The sequence below is a fragment of the Tachyglossus aculeatus genome, unplaced genomic scaffold (genome assembly GCF_015852505.1).
Source record: "Tachyglossus aculeatus isolate mTacAcu1 unplaced genomic scaffold, mTacAcu1.pri scaffold_207_arrow_ctg1, whole genome shotgun sequence".
NCBI lineage: Eukaryota > Metazoa > Chordata > Mammalia > Monotremata > Tachyglossidae > Tachyglossus > Tachyglossus aculeatus.
This window is the reverse complement of record NW_024044923.1, coordinates 145423-164346: the sequence shown is the minus strand read 5'-3', so window position 1 is coordinate 164346 and position 18924 is coordinate 145423. Positions and strand designations below refer to the sequence as shown.

At 54.7% G+C, this 18924-nt stretch overlaps 1 protein-coding gene across 7 annotated transcripts in view; it reads right to left on the bottom strand.

Moving 5' to 3' along the window:
• The window catches only part of ARVCF (ARVCF delta catenin family member), a 90119-nt gene that overhangs the window by 17314 nt on the left and 53881 nt on the right, over positions 1-18924 (bottom strand). For 6 of the 7 annotated variants that reach the window (XM_038742961.1, XM_038742960.1, XM_038742958.1 and 3 more), the window contains 6 exons: positions 17844-18418; positions 15645-16102; positions 11937-12120; positions 10339-10456; positions 9776-9938; positions 2578-2595 (listed from right to left, as the gene is read on the bottom strand). In XM_038742961.1, the coding sequence (XP_038598889.1) occupies positions 2578-2595; positions 9776-9938; positions 10339-10456; positions 11937-12120; positions 15645-16102; positions 17844-18418 (1516 nt within the window). The remainder of the gene's footprint in view (positions 1-2577; positions 2596-9775; positions 9939-10338; positions 10457-11936; positions 12121-15644; positions 16103-17843; positions 18419-18924) is intronic. The other variant, XM_038742956.1, reaches the window with a different exon arrangement.

The window sequence follows — 18924 nt, the reverse complement described above, 5'->3', positions numbered from 1 at the left end:
CTATATGCTGGCAACTTGTACTTCCCAAGCGCGTAGTCCAGTGCTCTGCACACAGTAAGCGCTCAATAAATACGACCGGATGAATTTCTCTCTATATGCTGGCAACTTGTACTTCCCAAGCGCGTAGTCCAGTGCTCTGCACACAGTAAGCGCTCAATAACTACGACCGGATGCATTTCTCTCTATATGTTGGCAACTTGGACTTCCCAAGCGTGTAGTCCAGTGCTCTGCACACAGTAAGTGCTCAATAAATACGACCGGATGAATTTCTCTCTATATGTTGCCGACTGGTACTTCCCCAGCACGTAGTACAGTGCTCTGCACACAGTAAGCGCTCAATAAATACAACCGGATGAATTTCTCTCTATATGTTGGCAACTTGTACTTCCCAAGCGTGTAGTCCAGTGCTCTGCACACAGTAAGCGCTCAATAAATACAACCGGATGAATTTCTCTCTATATGTTGCCAACTGGTACTTCCCAAGCGCGTAGCACAGTGCTCTGCACACAGTAAGTGCTCAATAACTACGACCGGATGAATTTCTCTCTCTATGTTGCCGACTTGTACTTCCCAAGCACATAGTCCAGTGCTCTGCACACAGTAAGCGCTCAATAAATACGACCGGATGAATTTCTCTCTATATGCTGGCAACTTGTACTTCCCCAGCGCGTAGTCCAGTGCTCTGCACACAGTAAGCGCTCAATAACTACGACCAGATGAATTTCTCTCTATATGTTGCCGACTTGTACTTCCCCAGCGTGTAGTCCAGTGTATTGCACACAGTAAGCGCTCAATAAATACGACCGGATGCATTTCTCTCTATATGTTTCCGACTGGTACTTCCCAAGCACGTAGTCCAGTGCTCTGCACACAGTAAGCGCTCAATAACTACGACCAGATGAATTTCTCTCTATATGTTGCCGACTGGTACTTCCCAAACGCGTAGTCCAGTGCTCTGCACACAGTAAGCGCTCAATAAATACGACCGGATGAATTTCTCTCTATATGCTGGCAACTTGTACTTCCCAAGCGCGTAGTACAGTGCTCTGCACACAATAAGCACTCAATAAATATGACCGGATGAATTTCTCTCTATATGCTGGCAACTTGTACTTCCCCAGCGCGTAGTCCAGTGCTCTGCACACAGTAAGCGCTCAATAACTACGACCAGATGAATTTCTCTCTATATGTTGCCGACTTGTACTTCCCCAGCGTGTAGTCCAGTGTATTGCACACAGTAAGCGCTCAATAAATACGACCGGATGCATTTCTCTCTATATGTTTCCGACTGGTACTTCCCAAGCACGTAGTCCAGTGCTCTGCACACAGTAAGCGCTCAATAACTACGACCAGATGAATTTCTCTCTATATGTTGCCGACTGGTACTTCCCAAACGCGTAGTCCAGTGCTCTGCACACAGTAAGCGCTCAATAAATACGACCGGATGAATTTCTCTCTATATGCTGGCAACTTGTACTTCCCAAGCGCGTAGTACAGTGCTCTGCACACAATAAGCACTCAATAAATATGACCGGATGAATTTCTCTCTATATGTTGCCGACTTGTACTTCCCAAGCGCATAGTCCAGTGCTCTGCACACAGTAAGCGCTCAATAACTACGACCGGATGAATTTCTCTCTCTATGTTGCCGACTTGGACTTCCCAAGCGCGTAGTCCAGTGCTCTGCACACAGTAAGCGCTCAATAACTACGACCGGATGAATTTCTCTCTATATGTTGACAACTTGTACTTCCCAAGCGTGTAGTACAGTGCTCTGCACACAGTAAGCGCTCAATAAATACGACCAGATGCATTTCTCTGTATATGTTGCCGACTTGTACTTCCCAAGCGCGTAGTCCAGTGCTCTGCACACAGTAAGCGCTCAATAAATACGACCGGATGAATTTCTCTCTATATGTTGCCGACTTGTACTTCCCCAGTGCGTAGTCCAGTGCTCTGCACACAGTAAGCACTCAATAACCACGACCGGATGAATTTCTCGCAATATGTTGCCGACTTGTACTTCCCAAGCGCGTAGTCCAGTGCTCTGCACACAGTAAGCGGTCAATAACTACGACTGGATGAATTTTTCTCTATATGTTGCTGACTTGTACATCCCAAGCGCGTAGTCCAGTGCTCTGCACACAGTAAGCTCTCAATAAATACGACCAGATGAATTTCTCTCTATATGTTGCCGACTTGTACTTCCCCAGTGCGTAGTCCAGTGCTCTGCACACAGTAAGCGCTCAATAAATATGACCGGATGCATTTCTCTGTATATGTTGCCGACTTGTACTTCCCAAGTGCGTAGTCCAGTGCTCTGCACACAGTAAATGCTCAATAACCACGACCGGATGAATTTCTCTCTATATGTTGCCGACTTGTACTTCCCCAGCGCTTAGTCCAGTGCTCTGCACACAGTAAGCGCTCAATAAATACGATTGATTGATTGATTGACTAGGAGGCGGCCGGCGGAAACGCCCGCCCGCACCCGCCAGGCCTGCCCCGCGCCCCCCGACCCCCTGTGCGGGAAGAAGCGGAGGGCGGCGGGAGGGGGTGGAAGGAAAAGCCACTCACCTTTACTGAACCACTCCTCTGATTATCAGAAAAGCAGCAGAGGACAAACAAAGAGACCCCAGGAGGAAGAAACAGAAGGAGAAATCAGAGGCAGCGTCAGAGAACGGGGGCGGCGCGGCGGGGGGGGGGGCGAGGACTGGTTCACACGGCCGGCCGGTGGTGGTGGGAGACCCGGAGTCGGGGGCCGATCTCTCTAGCAGTAGTATTTATTGAGCACTTGCTGCGTGCAGAGCGCCGCGCTAAGCACAATCGATGCTATTTCTCAAGTGCTTACCGTGCGCCGAGTGCTTCCTGGGGTGCAGAGCACTGCACTAAGCGCTTAGAAGCGTTCAATTAATATTAATATTAAGCGTTCAATTAATATTAATTACTAATTAATTAATAATCCCTGCCCTCACAAAGCTTCCGGCCCAGCCCCTTAAAGACCGACGCCCGGTAACTACTCAATCCATCGGCCCGTGGTGTTCCCCGAACGCTCTCTGTGCGCACAGAACCGCGCTGCGCACTCGGCAAAGGCCGCTACAACAGAGTTGGTAGACGAGCTCCCCGCCCTCGAGGAGCTTACGGTCTCACGGGGGGAGACGGACGGAAAAAGAGATTAGGGAGAAGGGAAACGGGAGATATAAGGATACGGACGAAAGTGCCAAGGGGCCCGGGTGTTTCTCCGAGAGCCTAAGGATTACGGAGCCGAGGGCGTGTTTGATGCAGAGAGCAGGCTAGAGAGGGGAAACGAAGGGCTAGCAGGGAAGGCTATGTGACTTGTCGGAGGGTTTTGAAGAATTAAAATAATACAGATAAGAATTGTGGTACTCAGTAAGCGCTTACTACATGCCAAGCACCGTTCTAAGCACTGGGGTAGATGAAAGTGAATCGGGTCGCCAGTCCCTGCTCCCCACGGGGCTCGTATTCTCTTAGTCCCCCTTTTCCAGATGAGGGAACTGAGGCCCAGAGAAGTGAAGCGACTGGCCCAAAGTCACGCAGCAGACACGTGGCAGAGCCGGGATGAGGTCCCGGGTCCTTCTCACTCCCAGACCGGGCTCTAGCCACTGAGCCAATCAATCAATCCATCAATCGTATTTATTGAGCGCTTACTGTGTGCAGAACACTGCACTAAGCGCTTGGGAAGTCCAAGTTGGCAACATCTAGAGACGGCCCCTACCCAACAGCGGGCTCACAGTCTAGAAGGGGGAGACAGAGAACAAAACCAAACATATTCACAAAATAAAATAAATAGGATATGTACAAGTAAAATAAATAGAGTAACTTGTCTATGCCTCAGTTACCCCATCTGTAAAATGGAGATTAAGAGGGTGAGCCCCATGTGAGACAACCTGATTACTTTGTATCTCCCCCCGCGCTTAGAACAGTGCTTGGCACATAGTAAGTGCTTAACAAATGCCATCATTATTATTAGAAGGGGGGGAGACTGATAGCAATACAAGTAAGCAGAAACCAATATAACTAAATAAAATGACAGATATATAGATAAATGCTGCGGGGAGAGGAGGGGAAGAGCAAAGGGGGAGAGGGCAATGCAGAAGGGAATGGGAGAGGAGGAAAAATGGGGTTTCGTCTGGGAGAGTCAACGCTGCTTCTCCTGTCGGGGGGACGGTGGATGAAGGGGAGGAAATTCCAGGCCCGAGGGAGGATGTGGGAGAGGGGTCCATGGCACAGGAGAGGTGAAACTGAGGTACAGAGTGTAGGCTGCTGTTAGTGGGGTAAAGTGTGCGGGCTGGGTTGCAGAAGGAGATCCGTGAGCGGGGTGTGGGGATTGAGTGCCTTAAAGCCGACGGTGAAGAGCTTCTGTTCGGTGCGGAGGTGGGTGGGCAACCACTGGCGGGTCTTAGGGAGTGGGGAGACCCGGCCCGAACGTTTTGGCAGAAAAATCATCCGGGAAGCAGAGTGAGGTGTGGCCTGAATCAGGGAGAGGCAAAGAGGTTGATGCAAGATCGGATAAGGGTTGGATCAGCGTGGTCGCGCTTTGCATGGAGAGGAAAGGACCACGTTGCGAAGCTCCAACCGACAGGATTTGACGACAGGCTGAGCAGGCGGGCTGAATGAGAAAGATGGGCTTGCGAGATAGGGAGGGTGGTGGTGCTGTCTACAGTGAAAGGAAAGTCAGAGGGGAGGCAGGGTTTGGTTGGGAAGATGAGAAATTTTGTTTGGGACGAGTTCAGGGTGTCGGCGGGACATCCAAGTAGAGATGTTCTGAAGGCAGGAGGAACTGGGAGACTGCAGAGAAGGAGAGGGATCGGGGCTGGAGGTGGAGATTTGGGAATCATCGGCACCGAGGAGGCAGTTGAAGTCATGGGACCTTTTACTCTATTTATTTATTTATTACTCTATTTATTTTACTTGTACATATCTATTTTATTTATTTTATTTTGTTAATATGCTTGGTTTTGTTCTCCGTCTCCCCCTTCTAGACTGTGAGCCCACTGTTGGGTAGGGACCGACTCTAGATGTTGCCAACTTGGACTTCCCAAGCGCTTAGTACAGTGCTCTGCATACAGTAAGTGCTCAATAAATACGACTGATTGACTGATTGATTGACTGACTGATGGGAGCGAATGAGTTCTCCAAGAGAGAATAGAAGGGGAGGCAGATCTGAGCCCTGAGGGACTCCCACGGTTAGCGGGTAAGAGGCAGAGGAGGAGCCTGAGAAAGAGAATTCGAAGTGGAGAGAGAGACGAGGGAGAGAGAAGAGGAAGAGGAGGAGAACCAGGAGAGGACAGGGTCAGTGAAACTGAGGTTGGATAATGCTTCCAGGAGGAAGGGGTGGCGGACAGTGTCAAAGGCAGCTGAGAGGCCTAAGGGGATTAGGATAGAGACGAGACCACATTATCGATCTTAAAAAAGGCTGTTTCTGTGGAGTGGTGGGGGTGGAAGCCAGACGGCAAGAACCCAGGACAGAACTGGAGGAGAGGAAATGGGTACAGACAACTCGCTGGAGGAGTCTGGAAAGTTTCGAATGGAAGGCGGGAGATGGGGTGATAACCACAAGGAGTGGAGCGATCGAGGGAGGGTTTTTATTTTTTAGGACAGGGGAGACACTTGCATGTTTGAAAGCAGTGGGGAAGAAGCCACTGGGAGAGCAAACGCTTGCAGATGGTGCTCAGGGAGGGAAGGTCGGAGGGGGCCGGTGTTGATAAGATGTGAAGGGACGAGGTCGGAAGCGCAGATTTTGAGAGGCGGGAGGCGGAGAGGGAAAATCCAAGTCGGGGCTGGAGGAGGAAAGAACTGGGGAGAAGCAGGGGAGATTTTCGGGAGGTCACGCCTGATAGCTTCCGTTTAATAATATTAATTAATATTATTAATTAATAATAATAATTAATAATTTAATATTAATAATAATAATAATAATAATAATAATAATAATAATAATAATAACGGTATTCGTTAAGCACTTGCTACGTGCCAAGTACTGTCCTTAGAGCTGGGGTAGATCCAAGGTAATCAGGTTGTCCCACGTGGGGCTCACGGTCTTATTTCCCATATTACAGATGAGGTAACTGAGGCACAGAGAAGAGGCTTGCCCAGGGTCACACAGCGGACAGGTGGCGGAGCCGGGATTAGAACCCACGACCTCTGACTCCCAAGCCTGGGCTCTTTCCACTGAGTCACGCTGCTTCTCTCATAGATGAATAGATGAAGTTATGGGGTCAGGTCATCAGGGACGAGAGACGGGGGAGGCCGGAGGTTTGAGGAGGGATTTAAAAGTCTGATACAGCCATCGTGAGCAATGAGCGTGCGAGTCAAAGATGGAGGGGTCTCACTGCCTGCAGGAGGAGGAGAGGGAAGAGTTAAGAGTTAAGCGCTTAGTACAGTGCTCTGCACATAGTAAGCGCTCAATAAATACGATTGACGATGGAGAGTTAGAGCAGGTGAGGACAAAAGAGATGGATGAGGGCGGCCTGTTTCTGGAGTTCTGCCTTCGGGCAGCTCGGGCACAGGAGCGGAGAAAAAGAGGAGGGGATCCAGGGCTGCGGCGGAGGAACAGGAGTCCAGTGCTCGGCACACAGGAAGCGCTCAATAAATACGACTGAATGAACCAACAGGGGAGTGAGGGAGTTGAGTCGGCGGGGCGGGCGCTTGTGAGGGGGTCGATTTGTGCGTTCAGAGAAGGTAGTTCGGGCGCGGGGGCCAAACGGGACGTTATTGATTATTATCAAGGCCATACTGAGAGCTCACCTCCTCCAGGAGGCCTTCCCAGATTGAGCCCCCTCCTTCCTCCCCCTCTCCATCCCCCCACCTTACCTCCTTCCCCTCCCCACAGCACCTGGATATATGTACATGTTTGTATGTTTTTATTACTCTATTTAATAATAATAATAATAATGGCATTTGTTAAGCACTTACTATGTGCAAAGCCCTGTTCTAAGCGCTGGGGCGGACACAAGGTGATCAGGTTGTCCCACGGGGGGCTCACAGGCAATCCCCATTTTACAGATGAGGTAACTGAGGCTCAGAGAAGCAAAGTGACTTGCCCAAGGTCACACAGCAGACACGTGGCGGAGCCGGGATTCAAACCCACAACCTCTGACTCCAAAGCCCGGGCTCTTTCCACCGAGCCATGCTGCTTATTTTATTTGTACATATTTATTCTATTTTATTTTGTGAATATGTTTTGTTTTGTTCTCTTGTCTCCCCCTTCTAGACTGGGAGCCCACTGTCGGGTAGGGACCGTCTCTATATGTTGCCGACTTGGACTTCCCAAGCGCTTAGTCCAGTGCTCTGCACACAGTAAGCGCTCAATAAATACGACTGACTGATTGATTGATTCCCAGACTGAGCCCCCTCCTTCCTCTCTCCATCCCCCCCGCCTTACCTCCTTCCCCTCCCCACAGCACCTGTATATATGTATATGTGTTTGTATGTATTTATTACTCTATTTATTTTATTTGTACATATTTATTCTATTTTATTTTGTTAATCTGTTTTGTTTTGTTGTCTGTCTCCCCCTTCTAGACTGTAAGCCCACTGTCATCTATAAGACTGTGTTGAAAATACAACTGAGACTTTTTCCTCTCGGCTGGGTCATCACAGCACTATGTTAGGAAGTATTTGGACAGTGTTAACAGCTCTTGGAAAACGTCTAGTACATATTTACTAATCTTTTTATTATTTTGTTAATGATGTGCACCTAGCATGAATTCTATCTGTTCTGACGATTTTGGCACCTGTCTACATGTTTTGTTTTGTCGCCCGTCTCCCCCTTCTAGACTGTGAGCCCGTTGTCGGGTAGGGACCGTCTCTATACTGTGCCGACTTGTACGTCCCAAGCGCTTAGTCCAGTGCTCTGCACACAGTAGGCGCTCAATAAATACGATGGAATGAATGGATTAATGAATGCAGGGGTCCCAGCCCACCATCGCCGTGCCCCCGGGGAGGAGCTCTGCTGAGGGCAGGGGGGTGACGGGGGTGGTCGGGATGAAGGTCTGCCGCCCTTCCTTGTCTATTTCACTGCCCCCATCCCGGCCCCTCGGCGCTGACGGGGAAGCAGCGATGCTTAGTGGAAAGAGCCCGAACCCAAGAGTCAGAGGAGCTGGGTTCTAATCCCGGCTCCGCTACTTCTTGGCCGCTGTGGGACCACGGGCGAGTCACCTCCCTGCTCTGGGCCTCGGTTCCCTCAACTGCCAAGTGGGGATACAATACCCATTCTCCCCCTAAGCTGTGAGCCCCGTGTGGGACTTGATAATCTTCTATCTACCCCGGCGCTTAGTACAGTGCTCGAGACACCCACTAAGTGCTTCAGGGACATCAATAATCATCATCGCCTCTGTGCGTGTCCGGCCTCTTCCAACTACCGCGCCGATCCCGGTGTCGCCACTCGTCTGCTGTGTGACCTTGGGTGAGTCACTTCACTTCCCCACAGCACCTGTATATATGTTTGTACATATTTATTACTCTATTTATTTATTTATTTTACCTGTACATATCTATTCTATTTATTTTATTTTGTTAATATGTTTGGTTTTGTTCTCTGTCTCCCCCATCTAGACTGTGAGCCCACTGCTGGGTAGGGACTGTCTCTATATGTTGCCAACTTGGACTTCCCAAGCGCTTAGTACAGTGCTTTGCACACAGTAAGTGCTCAATAAATACGATTGATTGATTGATTCTCTGTGCCTCAGTTACTTCATCTGCAAAACGGGGATTGAGACTGTGAGCCCCATATGGGACAGGGACGGCGTCCAACCAACCCGACTGGCTTGTATCCATCCTGGCACTTAGTACCATGCCTGGCACAGAGTAGGCGCTTAACGAATACCATAATTATTATTATTATTGGCATGAGTCAGAGGTCATGGGTTCAAATCCCGGCTCCACCACTTGTCAGCTGGGTGACTTTGGGCAAGTCACTTCACTTCTCTGGGCCTCAGTGACCTCGTCTGTAAAACGGGGATGAAGACTGTGAGCCCCCCCGTGGGACAACCTGCAGCGCTTAAAACAGTGCTTTGCATATAGTAAGCGCTTTATAAATGCCATCATTATTATTATTAATATTATGAGTCCCTGGAGGGCCAAAACAGGTCTTGTCTCTCTTCAGGCGCCCACTACGGTGCTCTGCACCCAATGAGCGCCCAGCACAGTGTCTGCCCACAGGAAGGTGCCAGCAGCGCCCAGTACACAGTAGCGCCCGGGACAGTGCCCCGCCCAGAGTAGCACCCACTTGGGCCGATACCCCAGCCCGTCTTCCCCGCCCCCAGATCCCCCTCCTCGTCCCCACCTCACCCTCTGCGAAGCAATGCGGCCTAGCGGGGAGAGCCCGAGCCTCGGACTTCGATGCCGGCTCTGCCACCCCGCTGCTCTGTGACCGGGGGCGAGTCTTCTAGACCGAGAGCCCGCTGTCGGGTAGGGGACCGTCTCTATATGTTGCCAACTTGGACTTCCCGAGCGCTTAGTCCAGTGCTCTGCACACGGTAAGCGCTCGATAAAGACGACTGAATGAATGAATGAGTCTCTTCACTTCCCAGCTGCGAAATGGGGGTTCAATTCCCGTCCTCCTCCTGCTCAGGATGCGAGCCCCACGTGGGGCAGGGACCGCGTCCAACCCGATGATCTTGTATCTGCCCCGGTGCTCACGACAGCGCTCGGCGCCTAATAAGTAAGGGCTTAACGGATACCCCAGTTCTCGTCACTGTTATTATTACTACCCCTAATTACCGGCACCCGGAGCTCTTCCCCCGCCCCTCACCTTTGGCTTTTTTGCCCCCGAAGCAGCTGACGTCTTCCTTCTTCTTCCTCTGGGCAGCGGCCGCGCGCCGGGCCTCGGGCTCCCGGTACCTCTCCGCCCCCGGGACTTCTTTGTGCACGTGATACGAGAGGTTCCGCATGATGCAAACCGAGTTCTCCACCGACTGCGGCGGCGGGCGGGGGAGAGACGGAGACGGAGGGCGAGACGGCGGGAGAAGGAGTATGCGGGCCCCACTAGGAGTCCGGCCCGGACCCCCGGCCCTCGCCCCTTCTCCCGTCGCCCCCCAGCCAAGAGATGCATCTTTTCGGTCAGGAGCCCCCCGCGCCCGCCCGCTCCTCACGGCGGGCCGGTCCCCGGGTTCGGAGAAGGCGTCTGGGGGCTTCCGACGCTCCCCACCCCAAACCTCGCCCTCCGCCGTAGGCCCCGCTCGGCGAGAACGGTGGTCCGCGCCTGGGGGCCTGGCGGGCTCAGGCCGGCCCCGGCCCCGACTCCGGTGGCCGCTCGGTCTCCGGTCACCCCCGGGCTAGCGAGAACGTGGGTCTGCCGGCGGCGGGGCCGCTCACCTTGTTATCCGTGTCCTTCTTGCCCACGGCGGACAGCAGGGCGTGGAGCAGGGCGTCCACCAGACCGGTGCACTCCCGCAGCTTCCGGCGGGCCTCGGCCCCGTCCGAGCTCACGTTCCTGCCCCGTGGCACACGCAAATGGGAGGCGAAAGAAAGAATTAAGCCCGATGACCTCGGGGCGTCTCCTATGAATCCCGGGATGAGGGGCTGCTAGGCCTGGAAGATGTTGCCGGGGCTGTCGCCTAGCTGGGAGCCCCCACAAACCCCCATCAGACCCAGGGCTGTTTGGCATCCCCCGGGCCTGGAATGCCCCCAATCCCTCTGCCCATCCGCCAAGCTCGCTCTCTTCCTCCCTTCAAGGCCCTGCTGAGAGCTCACCTCCTCCAGGAGGCCTTCCCACACTGAGCCCCTTCCTTCCTTTCCCCCTCGTCCCCCTCTCCATCCCCTCATCTTACCTCCTTCCCTTCCTCACAGCACCTGAATATATGTAGATATGTTTGTACATATTTATTACTCTATTATCTTACTTGTACATATCTATTCTATTTATTTTATTTTGTTAGTATGTTTGGTTTTGTTGTCTGTCTCCCCCTCCTAGACTGTGAGCCCGCTGTTGGGTAGGGACTGTCTCTACGTGTTGCCGACTTGTACTTCCCAAGCGCTTAGTCCAGTGCTCTGCACACAGTAAGCGCTCAATAAATACGATTGATTGATTGATTGGTGGCCTCTCTGGGCCAAGGCCTCTCCCCATTCACACCCTCAACTTCCCCGTCGGCCCGCCCAGGAGGATCCGTGCTCTTGTGGGGCTGTGGTGGAGGACGATTTTATTTGTACATATCTATTCTATTTTATTTTGTTAGTATGTTTGGTCTTGTTCTCTGTCTCCCCCTTTTAGACTGTGAGCCCACTGTTGGGTAGGGACTCTCTCTATATGTTGCCAATTTGTACTTCCCAAGCGCTTAGTGCAGTGCTCTGCACATAGTAAGCGCTCAATAAATACGATTGATGATGATGATGATGACGGGGGGCTCCTGCCTGGCCTCTCCTGCCCACCCAGATACCAGAGACCCCCACTGTGACAACTGCCATGCTCTTCCTCCACCTTCCCTTCCTCTTCCTTCTCCATGTCCACTGGCTCCGTCTCCCAGAGACCCGGCCAAGAGCGGGATTTGCCTTCTCTCTCCGCTCCCCGGGGGCTGCCCCGTCTTTCCCACCGGCGGCACTCCCGTTTCCCACCCCGGACCGTGGGAGGGTCCCGCAGACCCCCAACTCCTCATCTCCCTTCCCCTCCCAGACGCCGCGCGGCCGAGGAAGCCGCCGGCCTCGGTGTCCGTCGGCTCCCGTGCCCGGTCTGGCCTTGCCCGGCCCTATCCCTCTGGCGCGGGCATGGGTGACTGGATCGGCTTCTCGGTGGGTCTCCCGATCGGGGGGCCACGGCGCCGCCCCCCGAGCGTCCCCCGTCTTCCGATCACGCCTTCCCCCGCCCCGCCGATCTCTCCTCCCGCACGGCCCAACGGGGTCCTTCTAAGCGCCACTCGAGGAGGGGTCTTTCGGCCGCCCCGACACGCGACGAAGCCCCGGGGCTGGGGGAGCGGCACCTCAGGCAGCCGGACGTGTTCTTGAAGAGGGTGGTCCACCGGGCTTCCCGCGGCTTGGAGTCCTCGTTGGGCTCGCTCTCCCAGCCCGAGTCGGGGACGATGACCTCGTCGGTGAGGGTCTGCAGGCCGTGGGTGATGATCTCCATCTTGAGGGGCTCGTAGGACGACAGGTTCCACAGCGTGCCTGCGGTGGGGGCGGCGGGAGGGGGTCGGCCGGCGGCTCGGACTCATCCCTGTGGGCCCCCGAGACCCCCTCCCCTTGGGCACCACCATCTCCCGGCCTCCTCCATGGGCAGCGGAGCCTAACGGAGAGAGCGCCCGGTCCCGGGAGGCCAAAGGACCTGGGTTCTAAATCCGGCTCCCCCACTCGTCCTCTGCGGGACCTTGGGTGAGTCACTTCCCTTCTCCGGGCCTCAGTTCCCTCGCCTGTCAAACGGGGATTAAGACTGTGAGCCCCATGTAGGATGTGGACCGTGTCCGTCCCTATTAGCTTCTACCTACCCCGTGCTCGGTACGGTGTCAGACACAGAGTACGCGCTTGACAAATCCCATTAAAAAAACGAAACAAAACCAAAAAAAACCTGATTATCTCGTATCTACGCCAGGGCTTAGTACGGTGCCTGGAACGTAGAAAGCGTTTAACAAGGATCATTCGAAATATAAATAAACCAATATACCATCCCGGGAGCCACCCTGCCCTCATCGGAACGTCGGCCGGTCCGTTTCCGAATTCACTCATTTGTTTAATCGTATTTATTGAGCGCTTACTGTGTGCAGAGCACTGGACTAAGCGCTTGGGAAGTCCAAGTTGGCAACATATAGAGACGGTCCCTACCTGACAGCGGGCTCACAGACGACAAAACAAAACGTATTAACAAAATGAAATAAATAGAATAGTAAATATGTGCAAGTAAAATAAATAGAGTAATAAATCTTTACAAGCATATACACAGGGGCTGTGGGGAGGGGAAGGAGGTAAGGCGGGGGGATTCATGCATTAATATATTCTATTTATTTTATTTTGTTAGTATGTTTGGTTTTGTTCTCTGTCTCCCCCTTTTAGACTGTGAGCCCACTGTTGGGTAGGGACTGTCTCTATATGTTGCCAACTTGGACTTCCCAAGCGCTTAGTACAGTGCTCTGCACACAGTAAGCGCTCAATAAATACGATTGATTGATTGACTGATTGATTTTGTTCTCTGTCTCCCCCTTCTCGACTGTGAGCCCGCTGTCAGGTAGGGACCGTCTCTAGATGTTGCCAACTTGGACTTCCCGAGCGCTTAGTCCCGTGCTCTGCACACAGTAAGCGCTCAATAAATACGACTGACTGACTGAATGAATCCATCCACTCATTCATTCATTTGATCGTATTTATCGAAGTGACTTGACCCACGTCACCCCGCAGATGAGTGGCGGGGGCAGGATTAGAACCCACGACCTTCAGATTCCCGGGCCTGGGCTCTACCCCGCCACACGATGCTCTGAGGCCCAACTTACTCTCATCTACCTCGTCACCGACCTCTCGCCGCCATCCCTTCCCAGACTAGGAGGCCTTCCCAGACTGAGCCCCTTCCTTCCTCTCCCCCTCGTCCCCCTCTCCATCCCCCCCATCTTACCTCCTTCCCTTCCCCACAGCACCTGGATATATGTATATATGTTTGTATATATTTATTACTCTATTTATTTATTTTACTTGTACATATCTATTCTATTTATTTTATTTTGTTAGTACGTTTGGTTTTGTTCTCTGTCTCCCCCTTCTAGACTGTGAGCCCACTGTTGGGTAGGGACTGTCTCTATATGTTGCCAATTTGTACTTCCCAAGCGCTTAGTACAGTGCTCTGCACACAGTAAGCGCTCAATAAATATGATTGATGATGATGATGATCCCTCTTGGCTGCGGCCGGCCGATGGCTCCCTCCGCCTTCCGAACCTTACCGAAAGCACGTCTCCTCCAAGAGGCCTTCCTTGACCGATCCCTCATTTCCTCTCCCCCCGCTCCCTTCGGCATCTCCCTCCGCACTTGGATTTGCTCCCTTCCTTCACCCCTCCCTCAGCCCTGCATACATTCCCGTCATGTATTTTATGTCCACGTCCCTAAGCTTTAAGCTCCTGGCGTCTCCCAACGCTGCCCTCGCGGACTCGCCCAAGCGCTCAGTACAGTGCTCTGCGCCAAGTAAATGTTCCATCGGAGCAGTGTGGCTCAGTGAAAAGAGCCCGGGCTTGGGAACCAGAGGTCCGGGGTCCAAATCCCGGCTCCGCCGACTGTCAGCTGTGTGACCTTGGACAAGTCACTTCACTTCTCTGTGCCTCAGTTCCCTCATCTGGAAAATGGGGATTAGGACCGTGAGCCCCATGTGGGACAACCTGGTCACCTTGTAACCTCCCCAGCGCTTAGAACAGTGCACATAGTAAGCGCTTAATAAATGCCATTATTATTACTATTATTATTCTCTAGGCCTCAGTTCCCTCATCTGTAAAACGGGGATTAAGACTGTGAGCCCCATGTGGGAAAACCTGGTCACTTTGGAATCTCCCCAGTGCTTAGAACAGTGCTTTGCACTTAGTAAGTGCTTGATAAATGCCATTATTATTACCATTATTATTCTCTGGGCCTCAGTTCCCTCATCTGTAAAACGGGGATTAAGACCGTGAGCCCCACGTGGGACAACCTGGTCACCTCGTATCCTCCCCAGCGCTTAGAACAGCGCACATAGTAAGCGCTTAATAAATGCCATTATTATTACTCTTATTATTCTCTGGGCCTCAGTTCCCTCATCTGTAAAACGGGGATTAAGACCGTGAGCCCCACGTGGGACAACCTGGTCACCTCGTATCCTCCCCAGCGCTTAGAACAGCGCACATAGTAAGCGCTTAATAAATGCCATTATTATTACTCTTATTATTCTCTGGGCCTCAGTTCCCTCATCTGTAAAACGGGGATTAAGACCGTGAGCCCCACGTGGGACAACCTGGTCACCTCGTATCCTCCCCTGCACTTAGAACAGCGCACATAGTAAGCGCTTCATAAATGCCGTTATTATTACTATTATTATTCTCTGGGCCTCAGTTCCCTCATCTGTAAAACGGGGATTAAGACCGTGAGCCCCACCCGGTCACCTCGTATCCTCCCCGGCGCTCAGAACAGCGCACGTAGTAAGCGCTTAACCAACGCCATCATCGTTATTATTATCGGAACGAACGTTTGACGGATTGATCCGGAGGAGGTGGGCGATGGGGCCTGGGACGGGCCGGGGGAGAGGAGGAACGGAAAGGGGAGACGGGAGAGTTGTAGGTGCCCCCAGCCTGCCTAGCAACTCAATCAATCGTATTTATTGAGCGCTTACTGTGTGCAGAGCGCTTGGGAAGTCCAAGTTGGCAACATCTAGAGACGGTCCCTGCCCGACAGCGGGCTCGCAGTCTAGAAGGGGGAGACGGACAACAAAACCCAACGTGTTAACAAAATAAAATAAATAGAATAGATACGTACAAACGTATATCCATATATACAGGTGCTGTGGGGAAGGGAAGGAGGTAAGATGGGGGGGACGGAGAGGAAGGAGGGGGCTCTATATGTTGCCAACTTGTACTTCCCAAGCGCTTAGTACAGTGCTCTGCACGCAGTAGCGCTCAATAAATACGATCGATGATGCGCACGCGGTAGCAGCTCCCCGAACCCCGGTGAGCGGCGGGGCGGGCGGCACTCACCGGTGACGAGCTCGCGCACCTCGAGGTCGGCGGTGCGCCGCAGGAGGTGGACCAGGGCGGGGACGCCGCGGCAGGCCCGGATGGCGGCCTTGTTGCCGCCGTCGCGGCCGAAGCTGAGGTTGCGGAGGGCCCCGCAGGCCCGCCGGTGGACCTCGGCCCGGGGGTGGCCCAGCAGGCCCACCAGGGCCGGGACCCCCTGCAGCCGCCGCACGTCCCGCTTGGTGGGCTCGCTCTCGTAGCACAGGTGCTGCAGGTAGGCCGCCGCGTTGGCCTTGACCGGGTCTAGCGGGTGGCGCAGCATGGCGATCACCTCGGGCAGCTCGGGGTCGCGCCAGCGGGCGTCCTTGCGGGCGCTGTCCAGGGACGGGGACCGCTCGCCCAGCCGGTCCACGCTGGCCAGGCTGCCCCGCTCCGGCTGGGCCAGGGGCGCCGCCGGCTGCCCCTCCGACGGGTCCGCCCTGCGGGGAGACGGCGGGGCGGGGGCCGCTTACGCCGCGCAGACGCTGTGCTGGGCGCTCGGGGGAGGACGGCGCAACGGCAGGAGAGACGCGGCCCCCGCCCGCCTCAAGGCGACCGAATCGACCGAATTAGAGGCGTGGACTCACGCGCCGCCGCGGGACCCGGGACGGAGCGGAGGCGGGGCGCGTCCCTGAAGGGCGGGCACGGGCGACAGGACGGGGCTTCGCACCCAGAAAGCGCCCACTGCGGCACTCAGCACTATCAATCAATCAATCGTATTTATTGAGCGCTTACCGTGTGCACAGCACTGGACTAAGCGCTTGGGAAGTACAAATTGGCAACATATAGAGGCAGTCCCTACCCAACAGTGGGCTTACAGTCTAAAAGCACACAGCGGGCACCCAGTGCGGCACCCTGCACACGGCTGATGTCCACGACAACGTTCCACGCTGAGCGAGACACTCGGTACAGTGTCCACCCACTACAGCCCTCTGCCTCGGGAGGTGTCCAGTACAGCTTTGCACATACTAAGCGCTTACTAAACGCCATCATTCTAGACTGTGAGCCCGCTGTTGGGCAGGGACCGTCTCTATATGTTGCCAACTTGGTCTTCCCAAGCGCTTAGTCCAGTGCTCTGCACACAGTAAGCGCACAATATGATTGATTGATTGATCATTATTATTACTGTTACGGAGCTTTGGACCCAGTAGGCAGCCACTCCAGCGCTCTGCACACAATGAGCAGCTTGGCTCGGTGGAAAGAGCCCGGGCTTTGGAGTCGGAGGTCACGGGTTCGAACCCCGGCTCCGCCCCACGTCTGCTGTGTGCCCTTGGGCAAGTCACTTCTCAGTCTCACTTGCTCAGTCTTGACTAGGCCCAAGAGGAAAGAAGGGACACAAGGATATCATTATTGGTAGTAGTAGGAGGAGGAGGAAGAGGAGTAATAGCAGTGTGGCTCAGTGGAAAGAGCCCGGGCTTTGGAGTCAGAAGTCATGGGTTCAAATCCCGGCTCCGCCAACTGTCAGCTGTGTGACTTTGGGCAGGTTACTTCACTTCTCTGTGCCTCAGTTACCTCATCTGTAAAATGGGGATTAAAACTGTGAGCCCCCCCGTGGGACAACCTGATCACCTTATAACCTCCCCAGCGCTTAGAACAGTGCTTTGCACATAGTAAGCGCTTAACAAATACCATCATTATTATTATTATTATTATTATTACTTCTCTGAGCCCTCATCTGTAAAGTGGGGATTAAGACTGTGAGCCCCATGTGGGACGACCCGATCACCTTGTATCCCCGTCAGCGCTTAGAACAGTGCACATAGTAAGCGCTTAACAAATACCATCATTATTATTATTATTATTAACGAGCGCCCAGCGGAGCACTCTGCACACGGTACCCGCTCAGTATAGTGTTCTGGGCAGAATAGGCGCCCAGTACGTGTCCCTGACAAGTGGGCCACCATTGGCCGGAACCTCCGCCTCTCGTCCCCCAGGGCCGACGTGGGTCCCGCCCTGTGCTGGACTCCGAGAGACGGGCAAGGTCAAGGCTCAATGTCAACGGAGAAGTCGGGAAGAGACGGATGGGACGGAGAGACCGGGCGTGGGCGAGAGGGTACACCGGGCCGTCGATCCAGTCCTTTCCCGGGCCCGCACCCATTATCCGTCCCGGATGCCCGCCCCACCGGAGCCCACGTCGTCTCCCTCCGCGCGCCCGCCCTGCCCCGCCGGAGCGCCCGTTACCTGGCCCTGTGTGCCCGGGCCCGGTCGGCGGGCGGCCCGCGTCCGACCGTGGAGTAGTCGGCGTCCAGATCGTAGGCCTCGTCCTCGGCGCCCGCCAGGCTGCGGTTGTCATCCTCCAGGCCGTAGGGCTCGGGCTGGAAGCGCTCCGGCTGCGACCGGCTCGGGCCCGCGGGGTCCGGGGCCTGGGGCTGCGGCCCCCCGGGCTCCCGCCGGCCGGGCGGAGGGAAGCCGCCGTCCTCGGCCCGGGGGCCGGCGCCGTAGGCGGCGTAGCGGGGCCGGAAGCGGAGGCCGCGGGAGAGGCTGCCGTAGGCGTCGGGCGGCTCGCCGGGGGGCTCCCCGTAGCCGGCGTCCCCGTAGCCGGGGCGGAAGGCGCGGCCCAGCGTGGAGGAGGAGGAGGAGGAGGAGGCGGCGGCGGCGGCGGGGAGGTAGCGCTCGCCGGTCTTCGGGAAGCGCCGGTCCGTGGAGTCCGCGCAGCCGCCCAGCGAGGGGCAGCCGTCCAGCAGGGCCAGCCCGTCCGGGCCCACGGGCACCTGCCGCACCGTCCGCGTGGTCACCGTCTTCACCATCTTGGTCACCTGCCGGGGCGAGGCCGAGGGTCAGCGGACCCGGGGCGGCCGCACCACCTCGGGCCACCCCCGACCACCCTGTCGTTCGATCGTATTTACTGAGCGCTTGCTGGGTGCGGAGCACTGGACTGAGCGCTTGGGAATACACGTTGGCAACATCTAGAGACGGTCCCTACCCAACGGCGGGCTCACCGTCAAGAAGGGGGAGACAGACGGCAAAACAAAACATATTAGAACAAACCAAAAAATCCCCATTTGAAGCAGGGGAAACTGAGGTACGGCTTGCTCGAGGCGGGGACGCCGGGAGGAACGGGACGCCCACCCTCGCGGCCAAGGATGGACCATCCCGCAACCCCGACTCTTCCCCGTGATCCAGCACAGACCATCCCACCCCCGGCTTCTCCCCGGTGACCTTGAACGGACCTCCCCAAGCTACGACCTCTCCCCTACAGAGAAGCAGCGTGGCTCAGTGGAAAGAGCCCGGGCTTTGGAGTCAGAGGTCATGGGTTCAAATC